This window comes from Neomonachus schauinslandi, chromosome 4 (genome assembly GCF_002201575.2).
Source record: "Neomonachus schauinslandi chromosome 4, ASM220157v2, whole genome shotgun sequence".
Classification (NCBI taxonomy): domain Eukaryota; kingdom Metazoa; phylum Chordata; class Mammalia; order Carnivora; family Phocidae; genus Neomonachus; species Neomonachus schauinslandi.
This window is the reverse complement of record NC_058406.1, coordinates 8,622,925-8,635,950: the sequence shown is the minus strand read 5'-3', so window position 1 is coordinate 8,635,950 and position 13,026 is coordinate 8,622,925. Positions and strand designations below refer to the sequence as shown.

The 13,026-nt window shown below is 49.4% G+C and overlaps 1 protein-coding gene across 2 annotated transcripts in view; it reads right to left on the bottom strand.

The window, feature by feature from the left end:
• MFN2 (mitofusin 2) overlaps positions 1–10,862 on the bottom strand; it is a 28,835-nt gene extending 17,973 nt beyond the window's left edge. Inside the window, exons 1-4 of one of the 2 annotated variants that reach the window (XM_021684045.1) lie at positions 10,815–10,862; positions 9,462–9,603; positions 4,862–5,040; positions 1,050–1,185 (exon numbers count right to left, since the gene is read on the bottom strand). In XM_021684045.1, the coding sequence (XP_021539720.1) occupies positions 1,050–1,185; positions 4,862–5,036 (311 nt within the window). In that variant the 5' untranslated portion in view covers positions 5,037–5,040; positions 9,462–9,603; positions 10,815–10,862. The remainder of the gene's footprint in view (positions 1–1,049; positions 1,186–4,861; positions 5,041–9,461; positions 9,604–10,814) is intronic. The other variant, XM_021684046.1, reaches the window with a different exon arrangement.
• Between the last annotated feature and the right edge of the window lie 2,164 nt (positions 10,863–13,026).

The following is a 13,026-nucleotide window of genomic DNA, read 5'->3' as shown; positions in this document are numbered from 1 at the left end:
AAAAAAAAAAAAAAAAAGAGGATATGGAGAAACTACAACCGTTGTGCACTCCTGGGAGGGATGTAAAATGGTTCACTCGCTAGAGACAACATGGTGGCTCCTCAAAAAGTTACAAATAGGGGCGCCTGGGTGGCTCAGTCGTTAAGCGTCTGCCTTCGGCTCAGGTCATGATCTCAGGGTCCTGGGATCGAGCCCTACATCGGGCTCCCTGCTCCGCGGGAAGCCTGCTTCTCCCTCTCCCCCTCCCCCTGCTTGTGTTCCCTCTCTCACTGTGTCTCTCTCTGTCAAATAAATAAATAAAATCTTAAAAAAAAAAAAAGTTACAAATAGAATTACCATATGATCTAGGAAATCTACTGTGCATATACCTAGAAGAACCGGAAGTAAGGTCTCAAACAGATATTTGTACACCCATGTTCATGTAGCATGATTCGCAATAGCCAAAAAGTAAAAGCAACCCAAGTGTTCATTACGGATGAATGGATAACCAAAACACAGTCTATATGCACAATGGAATATCATTCAGCCTTAAAAAGGAAGGACATCCTGAGGCATGCCACAACAGAGATGAACCTTGAAGACATGATGCTAAGTGGAAGAAGTCAGTCATAAAAGGACAAATACCGTATGATTCCACTTACTTGAGGTCCCTAGAAGAGTCAAACTCACAGAGACAGAAAGCAGAATGGTGACTGCCAGAGGCCAAGAAGGAGTTGGAGGATTGGGGAAAACAGGGAGTTAGTGTTTAATGGGGACAGAGTTCAGTTTTGCAAAACAAAGAAGTTCTAGAGATGGATGCTGGCGATGGTCGCACAACAATGTGAACGTACTCAACGCTACAGGACTGTACACTTAACAGTGATTATGACCATGAACTTTCCCCTGTTATGTGTATTTTACCACAGTTAAGAACTGAAAAAGGAGGAGAAGAGCCATGCGCTCTGAAGCATGCCGGCTGCTTCCCACCTAGGGTGCTCAGATGGGAAGACCACACGAGTGCCCCCCTCCCTCCTGGCCAGAAAGAAGGTGTGAGGGCTTCACAGACTCACCGGCCAAAAAAAGCCACTTTCATGTGCCGCCGGGCCAGCACCTCGCTGATGCCCCTCACTTTGGACAGGTAGCCTTTGACATCCAGAACCTGTTCTTCTGTTGTAACCGGGTCCAGTTCTGCGTTCCTGTGAGTGTCTGGAGGTGGAGATTGAAAGCGAGTCACCGCATGGTCAAGGCAGGTCCACAGTCACAAGTCTGCGGGGGACAGAGTCCACCGCCATGGTTTTGTGTCATCGCCTGCCAGAGGCTGGATCCCACCGTGCCGCTGCAGCCTAGCAGTTCAGAACAAGGCTTGGAAGCAAGGCTGCCTGGGTTCCAGTGCAAGGGAAGTGCTGCTTCTCCCTTCTTCCCAGCTTTGTGACCTCAGGCAAATGAACCTTCCAGAGTGTCAGTCCCCTGACTCTTAAAACAAAGAGAACAGCAGTGCCTACCTCCTACGACTGTTGCAAGGATTAAATGAACAAAATACAGGGGCGCCTGGGTGGCTCCATCAGTTAAGCGTCTGCCTTCGGCTTGGGTCGTGATCGCAGTCCTGGGATTGAGCCCAGCATCGGGCTCCTTGCTCAGCAGGGAGCTTGCTCAGGCCTCTCTCCCTCTGCCACTTCCCTGCTCATTCTTGCACTCTCTTTCTAATAAAAAAGAACAAACTACAGAAACCAAACACTCGAATGTCACTGCCATCACCTCTATGTGTTTCACTTAACAAACACAGTTTTCACTACCTACCAGGCACTGTTCTGATCGCCTTCCATACACGGTCTCACTCAGTCCTTGTCATTTCCCTGCCACACACTTAGTAAATGGCAGAACCAGGACTGGGACCCCACGGACCTTCACAAGGCCCTTCCTGATCCGCCCCGCTACTGCTCCGGCCGAGCCTCTTGCCAGCCCCACATCACAAGGCACTTCACCACATCCCCACCCTTGCCTCGCTGCCTCCTCATTTCTCTGGGCTTTGCTCCGTGCACCCCAGCCCCTCTGTGCACGGATACACTGCCTTGGGGGACTCTGGCTCCCTCCCACTTAGCCTTGAGCCTAGCATGGACTGCACAGCCCCCAGAAGCCTTCCCCGACTCCCCCCAACTGGAGTTGGGTCACTTGTTTGTGCTCACAAAGCACCCTTACTTCTCCAACCTTAGCACTCACCTCACCATGGTGTAACTGTCTAGCTCATCCGCATCATCTCCCATGTGAGAGCCAAACTGTCTGGTCCCAGCACTCGGCAGGCGCACAGTGTTTGCTAAGCCAGCAGGTACTGGGATCACCTCACTGCTTTTTTCCCAGTGGCCTTGACAGGCAGACAGACAACAAATGATGGGAGCAACGGAGCAAGATCCTGCCCCATCCCATCTAGTACTTGCGCCAGGAAGGCCAGCCCAAGTACACGGGTGACTGGCCCCTAGACACAGGCTGGCTACAACGGACTGAATGTTTATGCCCTCGCCGTGTGACGGTCATGACGCATTTGCAGCCCTCATGACTGGGCTAAGCGACGGTATCAGAGACCCAGACAGCTAACTAACTCCTTCTGCCATGCGGCTACCTGGGATGTTCCAGAGAAAAGACAGTAGTCCAGGAAGCTCGCCCTCGCTGGACACTGAATCCACTGGTGCCCTGATTTTGCACTTTCCAGCCTCCAGAACTGCGACAAATCAGTTTCTGTTGTTTATAAGCTACCTAGTGTGTGATATTTCTGTCAAGGCAGCCCAGGCAGACTGGGATACTTGTGAACCACTGGGCTGACAACATGATGCCATGAAGGGAAGTGACCAAACCAACACGGCCTCCCAGGTCCACTGGTCACCCCAGCCTCAGACCCATCATCATTCCTCCCTCATAAGGGCACATGGGTGTTGCCTCTGGAACGTACCTGGAAGTTGGGCTCTCAGGCGTGTGGCCACATTTAAGAGAAAACAGCCAGGGACGCCTGGGTGGCTCAGTCGGTTAAGCGTCTGCCTTTGGCTCGGGTCATGATCCCAGGGTCCTGGGATCGAGCCCCGCATCGGGCTCCCTGCTCGGCGGGAAGCCTGCTTCTCCCTCTCCCTCTGTCCCTTCCCCCCGTCTTATGTTCTATCTCAAATAGATAAATAAAATATTTTATAAAAGTAAATAACTAATAAAAGATAAAAGAAACAGCCAGTGGACTGACAAGTCTTTAGAGTCCAGTCCCAAGGTGGTCAGCACACCCTCCCCTATGGCCAGGGCGGCCCCAAACACGTCTCAGGAGCACTCCAGCTCTTTCCCCTCCAGCCCACCAACAGGAGAGGCCTCAAACACCCATTCCTAATGCCAGCACATAAACACCGTCACTAAGCACGTGTCCATCCACAGCACCACCACGGTTAGCCTGGGCTCTGGGAGGAGTGGCCGGTCTGCCCCCTCTCTGCATGCACAGTGCCAGGCGCACCTGAGCTACTGCCAAATAAATGGGTAATGAACTGGAATAATTTCAACTGCCAAGCTTGTAACTCTAGAATTCAGATTTTTAAATTAACAAATACGCAGGGAATGCCTTCTGCATCAAGCACCATGCTAGGGGTAGGCATAGTGAGTCCGTTCTCAGCCTCTGTTTGCTCAGCCTGCCCTGATGAAACACCACACACTGGGCAGCTCACACAAACAGAAATGTACTGCTCCCAGTTCTGTGGCTGCAAGTCTCAGACCAGGGTGCTAGCCTAGTGGGGTGACACTCGGCTCCCAGGTCACAGACTTTTCACTGTATCCTCATGTGGCAAAAGGGGGCTAGGGCGTTCTGTGGGGTCTCTTTTATAAGGGCACCAATCTCATTCATGAGCGCTCCCCCCTCACGACCTAATCACCTCCCGATGGCCCCACCTCCCAACCCCATCACACTGGGTCTTAGGATTCCAACATGTGATTTTTGGGGGGACACACACATTCAGACCGCAGTACTGGAAATAGTCCCTTTTTATAAAGGGAGCCTTAAGAAGCAGCCTGTCAGTAAACCAACCAACCAGAAGTCAAGCCTCTCTAGTGGAAAGCAGAAGGTGAAGTATGTCCCTGGGGCATTTCCACTGAACATTGAAGAGTTTTGCAGACCAGAATTTAAAAAGCCCTGGTCTTGCTTGAGCACCTCCTTCACAAACAAGGAAACCAAGGGCAGGGAAGACTCAGCTCCTCGGTGTTTGCTGACAATCCCAGACACAGGAGCCAATGTGTGCCTTCTAGAGGGGGAGCCTGAGAAAGCCAGAGGCTGGGGTTGGCCATTGACTGAGTGGGGCCCTGGGAACCCTTCCACCTCTGCTGATCGAGCAGGGACGAGAGGCTGGGCTCAAATTAGTCACTAGTGAAAAGGTGCCAGTGACGCAAGTTTCCTATCCATAACCCACTGACTATAAATATCAGAGAAAGAACACCCTGGTCAGGGACAACCAAAACCCACACAGGGCCTGGTATAAATGGCAACCAGAACCAGGCCAAAGAAAGCACCTGGGCTCAGGAGTCAAAGACACCTAGTAAAGCCCTGCTGTTGTCACTGAAAGGTATTGAGCAATTCGCAAAACCTCAATCTGCTTGTCTTCTACACACAGGTAGGATTCACTGATCCCTCATGATTCAACGACACAGAATACGCAGAATTCCTAAATGATAGGTCCCTTGTTTTCCTGGCCCCATCTCCCTGGACCCCAATTCCACATGATTCCAAGCGCAGAACACTGCTGAAGGTGACAATCTCTCTGGGCATGAGCTCCCCAAAAGCCAGGCTTTACCTTCCCACCCTCAAATCCTCCCACCTAAATGTGGAAGCTGATAGAGGAGTAGGCCCAGCTGAGCAGGCTGCCCGTCTTACCTTCAAGGAAGGTAGCACTCTCCTGGATGTAGGCCCCCAGTTGCTCAAAAATGCCATTGATCTTCTTCTTGGCAGTGACAAAGTGCTTGAGCGGGGAAGCATTCACCTCAGCCATGTGTCTCTTGTCCTTCTTGACTGTGATGATGGAGTTGCACCGAGAGAAAAGCAGGGACATCGCGCTGCAAGAGAAGACAAGGTGAGTAACCTAGGAACGCCCAGCTCAGACATTCTGCTAGGGCCGTGGCAGGGCACACTGGGTGGTCTGGGGCTAGCTCTGGGGGCCATCAAGAACACAGGCCCTCCAGGACTAGATCAGGGATGGCAACATAAGAGCCAGTGTCCTCAAGAGGATGAAGGGACCGCTGAGGACATGTGGGCAGTTCCCCTGTGACATGGTGTGGGCACTCAGCTGGAGCCAGGACCCTGAGCTGAAGCCTTGGGCTGGCTGATCCTCACCTACTGACCAGTGGCAGGCTCTGCCCGCCCCACCTCAGACAGTCAGGCAGGAATCATGAAGGGACACACAAGAAGCCATCCTCTCAGCCTTAGGCAGAAAAGTGTGACAGAAATCTCACTTCTTTCCTACACATCATCCACCTGAGAAAAAGCACTGAATTCAAAGCAGTGAAAGCAAAGTGATGCTCAAGGTCCATGACCCCTACCAGGCCTCCCTGGCCACCCTGCTGTCCAGGTCACAATGCCCTAATTCTTAACAGATTTTTTTTGTTTTTATTTTTGGTGGTGGTCAGGAGTGGAAAGGGATGATGTTCAAATGACAGGTTTACTTCTACTGTTTACTTAGAACCATTTATTGATCTCTTTCATCATAAATGTGTGCACTATAGAAAGTGCGGAAACCGGGGGCGCCTGGGTGGCTCAGATGGTTAACCATCTGCCTTCGGCTCAGGTCATGATCCCAGGATCCTGGGATCGAGCCCCACGTCGGGCTCCTGGCTCAGCGAGGAGCCTGCTTCTCCCTCTCCCTCTGCCTCTCTCCCTGCTCATGCTTTCTCTCTCTCTCTCTCTGTATCTCTGTGTCTCAAATGAATAAAATCTTAAAAAAAAAAAAATGCAGAAACCGAAGGAAAAATCCATAACCCCACCATTCTGTGATAAGCACTATGAACACCTGTTTCGCAGCAGTCTGTTTTTGGGTAGGTAGCTCTCTCGCTCTCGATCATACACACATTTTTATAGCCTATATTTGTTCAAGTAGCAATAATATGTTAGGGGCTGTGAAGCTTAACTCCAAAGTCCTCGAGATCTTTGGTCAAAGCCCAAAGAGGCAGACAGACTAGAGAAGGTGGATGTGGCTGGGAATCTCTGGTCACACTGCTCCTGAGTTCCCACCATGAACGGAGCTACATACCCAGCAGAGCCCTCGGAGTCTCGATGTCAAAGGACAAAGGCCCCTCCAAGGATAAGGAAGAGTGTGCACGGCTGAGTGTGCCTGGTTCTACGGCTCCAACACCCAGCAAATTCTTGTGGGCCACCCCCTCCCCCATCACAGCACCATCAGCTCTCTGCCCGAGATGGCACCCGGCACTCACTGCCTCTAGGAAATGAGGAGGCTCATGGTTGAACACACATGAGAAACTTCCCAAGGGTGCCAAAAGGGTACTGAACAAGTCCCTGAGAAGCAGAAAGACCATCTAGAGAACGTGCACAACAACTGAAAACTGGCCCTTAAGATCTAAGTATCTAAGATCTTAAGATCTAAGTATCGAACCACACGTTTCATCTAAACCTACAAATTACTCTGTTACCGATTTCTAGGGAGACAGGAAAGACAAATAACTGTATGTCCATTTCTACCTCCCTCCTCAGTAAACCGCCACAACTGTGAGATTTTCTTAGCGCGGAGGTCGAGCGTCAGGGCCTTCTGAGGCAAAAGAACTCTGAGAAGGCAAACTGGGAAGGAAACACCAGTGGCTCCTCCAGAGCATTAGAGTGCGCCGAAATCAGGCTTGGCATGGCCCAGCAGGTAAGACTCTCAGAGAAACGCGATGAGTGCAAAAAGAGGAAAGCATCGAAAGGAGAAGAGAAGGGGTCCAGGATGGGGCATGATACAGCCGGTAGATGAGATTCTGGAATCAGGCAGAGCTGGGTTCAAATCATACCCTTTCTGGGCCACATAAACTTGGGCAGGTTACTTTACCCCACAGCTTTGAATTCTTCATGTGTGATGCCACACAGACTGAGAAGACCCAAGAGGACACGGTACAAACTTAAAAGGTAGCTTTATGTGTTATACAGCAACGACAAAATAAACACCACCAAGATCGCACGCAAAGCCCCACCCTTCAGTCCCCCTGATAACTGTCACCACCAGGGAGATGACTAGAGCGTTCTTGCCCAGCACACCCCTTTCCTACATTCCGGTGAGGTGAACACCCAGCCTTCAGGGAAGGGCGGAGACAACTCCACCAACACACCCAGGGCTCTCCCACCACTGCCATGTGGAATCCAGTGAACAGGTCTATTCAGGGCTGAGGATCAGCGGTGCCCAGCCCCAGAAGTGACTTGCTTGCAGGAGAAAGTTCCCTGAGATACGGGGCATCTAGAAGCATGTGCTTTTGAGTTCTGGTTCATTGCATGCAAGCCCAAAGGATATGAAACCAAAAGTGTTAGTGTTCAGTAAGTGTAAGATTCAAAGGCAGGCATGTTACTCAAAGCTTAGTGGTTCAAGGTTGTAAGATCTGCTCAGAGTTGAGCCAGTCCAGGAGCTGACCTGCTCTTACCGGGATTCGCCGGCCTGCAGCAGCATGCCCCAACCCTTTCTCAGGGATCCTACCTCCAACCCATCCAAACGGTCTGATTTCTCTGGCTCGGTGAACTACCAAGCTGAGGTTCTGTGTTTGTGTTGCTGCTTCACCCATTTGGCACATTCCTATTGTCCTTCTAGACCCAACTCTAGTGTCACCCCTCCCCCCATGAAGCCTTCCTTGGCATCTCCAAGGAGGACATGCAACCTTACCAGACTTTTGGTTTTTTAATCACACTGTCTCTTCATCTAGTCAATGAGCTTGCAGAAAGACAGTCTGGTAAGAGTCGTGACCTATTTCCATTTTCTACTTTTCTCCTCCATGACTTAAGAAACATGGATGAGTTAGTGAAGGCCCCTTAATGGGAGTGTCTTCTTACCCTTCCATCCCTGGAATACCCAAATCTATTTTTTTCTTAAAAAGCAGCTTCTGGCAAATCATCTGTTTCTTAGTGTTTGGAGCTCAGGGAACCAAGACAGTTGAACAAACCTTTCATATTCCAGGATTTGATCCTTCAAAGAGCAAGCTGGACATACATATGTGCACCAATGGACCAAAGTTGCAGAATACACACACACAAGCCAAGACAGGGCCCCCCACTATCTTGGGGCTTTGCCTACTGGCTTCCTACCCTCACAGGGTGGTAGGAATCAGCTGGGTTCCTGTGCCTCCTCTGGGAAACCCTGATAATCCCTACTTCACTGCAGGGCTCCCCGCAAGCATGTGGGGCCAGTCCCCCAGGCACAGCTGGGTTACAGTAGTTCTAATCTCAGCTGGACATTATGTGGCATGCTTCAAGCTGTTGTGACAGCCACAAAGTGCTCTTCAAGTCAGGCTTTCAGATAGTTTATGGAAGCGTTTCCCAAAGTGCGGTCCACAAAAATGTAGTACACCCAATGCTCCAGGTAAAAAGGGTTCCAGAGTAGAAAAAATTTATAAAACACTATATACCATGCTCTGCCTCCATCAGAGCACATAACCAAAGCAAAGACTTTGGAAAGTTACTAGCTTAACTGTATTTAATGCAGCATTTCACAAATGTATCTAAAGAAACTCTTCTTCCATGTAACAGTTTTTAAAATCCTGAGGAACATACTTTGGGGAAAGCCTCATTCATCCTGGTACTCTCCCTCTCTCCCACCCCAAAAAAGTGCTAGGGGCACAGTATTAACAGGTATTAACCTAAGACCAGAACCAAACCCAATTCTAAACTGAAAAAAAAAAGCTTGGCCTCAACCTAGGCTATTGGTTGAGGAGTATGAGGCGTCTTCCATGTGGCAACAGCAGTAGCAAAATTCACTGCATGGTGTGTTTGGATCCCAAGCACAGTCCCTGAATCCACACCACCTCCTTACCCAGTTTTATGCACAGCAACTCCTAGCAGGGAAAATAAAATAGGTCCACGGATCGTCTGCTGGCACAACTGGAACAGAGGAGAAGCTGAGAAATTGAAACAAAAGAGTATACAGGATAAAGGGAGCAGAGGAGACTCTCAGAAGAGCTGTGATAAGGAGCCAGTCTCTGCTGAGCAGAGAGGGGTAGGGAGGAGCCAGCATAGCAAAGAACAAGGGAGACAGAGACTAATTCTTCAGGGAGCCCAAAGATTCCAGCCACTTTCTGAACGGTCAACCTTTAAACAGGCTCTCTCCACCACCAGTGAAATCCTCCATGGAAGTAGAAAGGACATACAGTTTTTTTTTCAACACAGATTGGAAAACTCCAGCTCTGTGCAATGACGACCCCATCCAAGACATGTGCCACTGGATGGCCAGCAGAGTACACCCCTTTTCATTCAACCCAGATCCAGGGTGCCAGCTGTGACAGCCACCACTTACTTTTTGGATGGTGAGAGACCTTCACAGGTTGGGCATCATGGGCATGGCTGGAGTCAAAAAGACGGAAAGAATCTGAGTTCTCCTCTGTCCTGTTCCTCAGACTGAGGTTGGCTACTGACTGTGTTGACTCCACCAATTCCAACTTTTTGGAAAGGAAAAGGAACATGTCAACAAGCAGCAAATTAAAAAAAAAAAAAAAAAAAGTGTGCACAAAACACGTTTAATGGGTTTAAAGCCAAACAAACTCATCCCTGAGGGAAGCTTAGTCATTGCCCGCACTAGGCAATGGTATATGAGGGAAGTGCCCTGGAGAAAAACACAGGTGGGGACAATCCTGGGTATGCACAAACATGTGGTCAGCCACGTGCTGGTGAGGCGCAGGAGCTTGCTAAAGGCACGTCCAGAGAGGTGAGAGGAGAGGAGGTAACAGAACAGGACAAAGACTGGGCTTGAGGACTGTGGAACTCAGGACTAGAGATGGGAGGGTAGGCGTGAGGAAGAGAAGTAGAACTTACTGAAAGGCTATGTGTGCTAGATGCTGTAAAATATCTCACTTAATTTTCAGTTATATGGAGCAAACAGAAGCTTGGAACACTTAAAAGATTTATGGACTGCTAGTTAAGTGGCCAAGCTAGAAACTGAGATACCACCTCCCTTTGACTCCAAAGCCCACTTGCTTTTAACTTCGCGGAGCTGCCTTACTCCACCCTTGCAGGTGGAAAGAGTGATAAATCAGAGGCCTTTCTGGGAGGAGAAAAGAAAAAGAAATGAACAGGGCAATGAAGGATCACAAACAGAGGATGGGCAGTTTTGGCTTCATGTATCCAAATAGCTAATTATCCGGCACCTTCTGTGTGCCTTTTGCGTGTTGCTAGGCGCTAAAGTTAGGGATGGGTAAAACAGTACCTGCCCTCAAGGGGCTTACCTTCAGGTGAGAAGTCAAACAAGAAATAGGTGACAGCACAGGAGTGCAGTTAAGTGCCCAAAGTGGGAGAAGGCTGGGGGCTATAGTGGTGAACTTGGGCACTTACATGCTGAGTAAATGCTGGCATATACAGAAGACTGGATACGAAATAGAGAAAGGCCTGGGGTGGAAAGTGGCAGCGAAGGATGGGAAGGCGGGGGAGACGAGAAACCTCAGGGAAGCCCACCCCCAGTCCCGACACCCGCGTCCCGCCCCCTGCTCGCAGGGCCGCGGAGGGCCCAGCAGCGAGGCCGGGGCGTGGGACCCCCGCCTGCCCGGATCCAGAGCCCCCGGGGTTCCAGCGTCCCACCGGTCCCCGCCGGGCTACTCAGGATTCGCAGGGCTGGGCCGGGCCGGTCCCCACCCCTCTGGCGCACTCGCCCTCTCACCTTCACCTTCCCGGCCTCGCGGCGGCCATCATACCCCCAACGTCACCAGACGGCGCCACCCCGAGAGGGGCGGGAGGAGGAGGAAGGACGCTCACGTCACCAGCCGCCGCTCGTTCACCGCCCTGGCCCTGGTCAGTCGGTGGACTCCGAGCTCAGGCGGTTAGACCCTATCACTCCTTACGGGCGTGGGTCTGCCGGCTCAGCGCCCGGAGAGGCGTCTCAAGCGGGCTCGTTCACCGCCTGGGCGTCCCAAGCCCATGACTCAAGCCTCGGGACCCCCGCTGCATCATGGGGGCTGTAGTTCCGCCGGGCGCCCGTCAGGGCGGGGTGGGCGGGGCCTCGGGCTGTCGAGGAGACCAAGAAAACAAGGGCGCGGATTAGAGGTTCCCGCTTTCTCGTTTATTGCCCCAGAGCCTGACCCCAAGGCCCCTGCCAGCTCTGTGATCCCAGCCTGCGCTTTGTAATTTTAGAGAAGAGCTCTTAAGAGGAAGACAGGAAGCAAACTTGGGCCTGCTGCCCTTCAGTTGACTTTGAGGCAGCAAGAACAGCAACCGTCATTGAACAGGCAGGGTACCTAACGTCATTTTATTTAACCTTCACAACAGTCCCTGGAGGCGCAGAGGACAGATTATCCCAGCTCACATATGGCAGATCACTGGGCCTTATTATGTGCCAGGCACTAGGACACAGCAGTAAAGAGGTCGCCTGGTGGCCTCTGCACGAGGAGGGAAGGCTTGAAGCCTGTGCTTGCCAGTAAGACAGCTACCAGCCACGGATGGCAATGGAGCCCCTGAAAGGTGACCAGTGCCAATTGAGATGTGATGCAGACTTAGTACCAAAAAAAGGGGGGGGGGGGCACCTGGCTGGCTCAGTTGGAAGAGCATGCAACCCTTGATCTCGGGGGTCATGAGTTTGAGCCCCACATTGGGTATAAAGATCACTAAAATAAAATAAGTAAGCTTAAAAAATGTAAACAATTTCATTAATATTTATATACTGATTATATGTTAAAGTGGAAATATTTTGGATACATTGAGTTAAAATCTATTACTAAAATTAAGTTCACCTGTTTCTTTTTACTGTTTAAAATGTGGCTACTAAAACATCTAAAACTGCATAAAAGTGGCTCACTGTGATATTGTGGTTTATAGTAAATATGTATTTGGTTTTCATCCACCGTTCCTGTGAAATGAGTGTCTCTTGTTATGCATAACGAGCCCCTTTCAACCACACCTGAGTTTATGTGAATGGGGTAACTTTTGGAAACCCCTTAAGTATTAGGGTTGTTTGCCCCAGGAAACCAACAAAGTGATTAGAGGGTTGGAACTTTCAACCTCACTACCTGTAAGCAGAGAGAGTTAGGGGTCCCCAGAAAAAGATAGACATAATTTTCTTGACATAAGAAAAGTCATTTTAGGGGCACCTAGTTGGCTCAGTTGGTAAGCACGTGACTCTTGATCTCTGGGTTGTAAGTTTGAGCCCCACGTTGGGTGTAGAGATCACTTAAAAAAAAATCTTTAAAAATAAGTTTAAAATTTTAAAAAAATAGGCATTTCTTTTGGAGTTATCAACATCGAATATAATACCAATGATCAGCTTTTATTCTGAGTTTACTAAATTCATGTACCTGTTGCAATTTGTCAGCAAAAAAAGACTTAAAATGATGGTTGATTTTGTCTGTCTCATGAAGTTTCCATGTGTAATTGTTGGGAAGAAGTAGGTTGGATAGATAAAAAGATTTGTAGGTAAACTTTTTTTTTTTTTAAGATTTTATTAAGTAATCTCTACACCCAATGCAGGGCTCGAACTCACAACCCTGAGATCAAGAGTCGCACACTGCACCAACTGAGCCAGCCAGGTGCCCCTGTAAGTAAACTTTTAAAGAGCTTCCAAAATCTTTGGTAATTTAAAACTTTGAAGTTTTGCTAGCTTAAATAAGAAATTGGGTTCAATTCATTGGATATCTAAGTCTTTTCCAAATAAGATTCTGGTATAACAGCTCAAAACTGCTGACCACTTAGTTTCCACTAGAAATTAAGGTTTTTAAGCTTTAAGGATACAATTAAGACTACTGGAAATAGTGAGGGAAACAACTATGCAAAGAAAGATACATGTTTTTGGTAAGAAAAGAATGAGGAATGGGAATACATTTTTTAAGGGAAAAGAAAATAATTTTGTCCTAAAATGAGACTGGTTGTTTATTCTTTTTTCA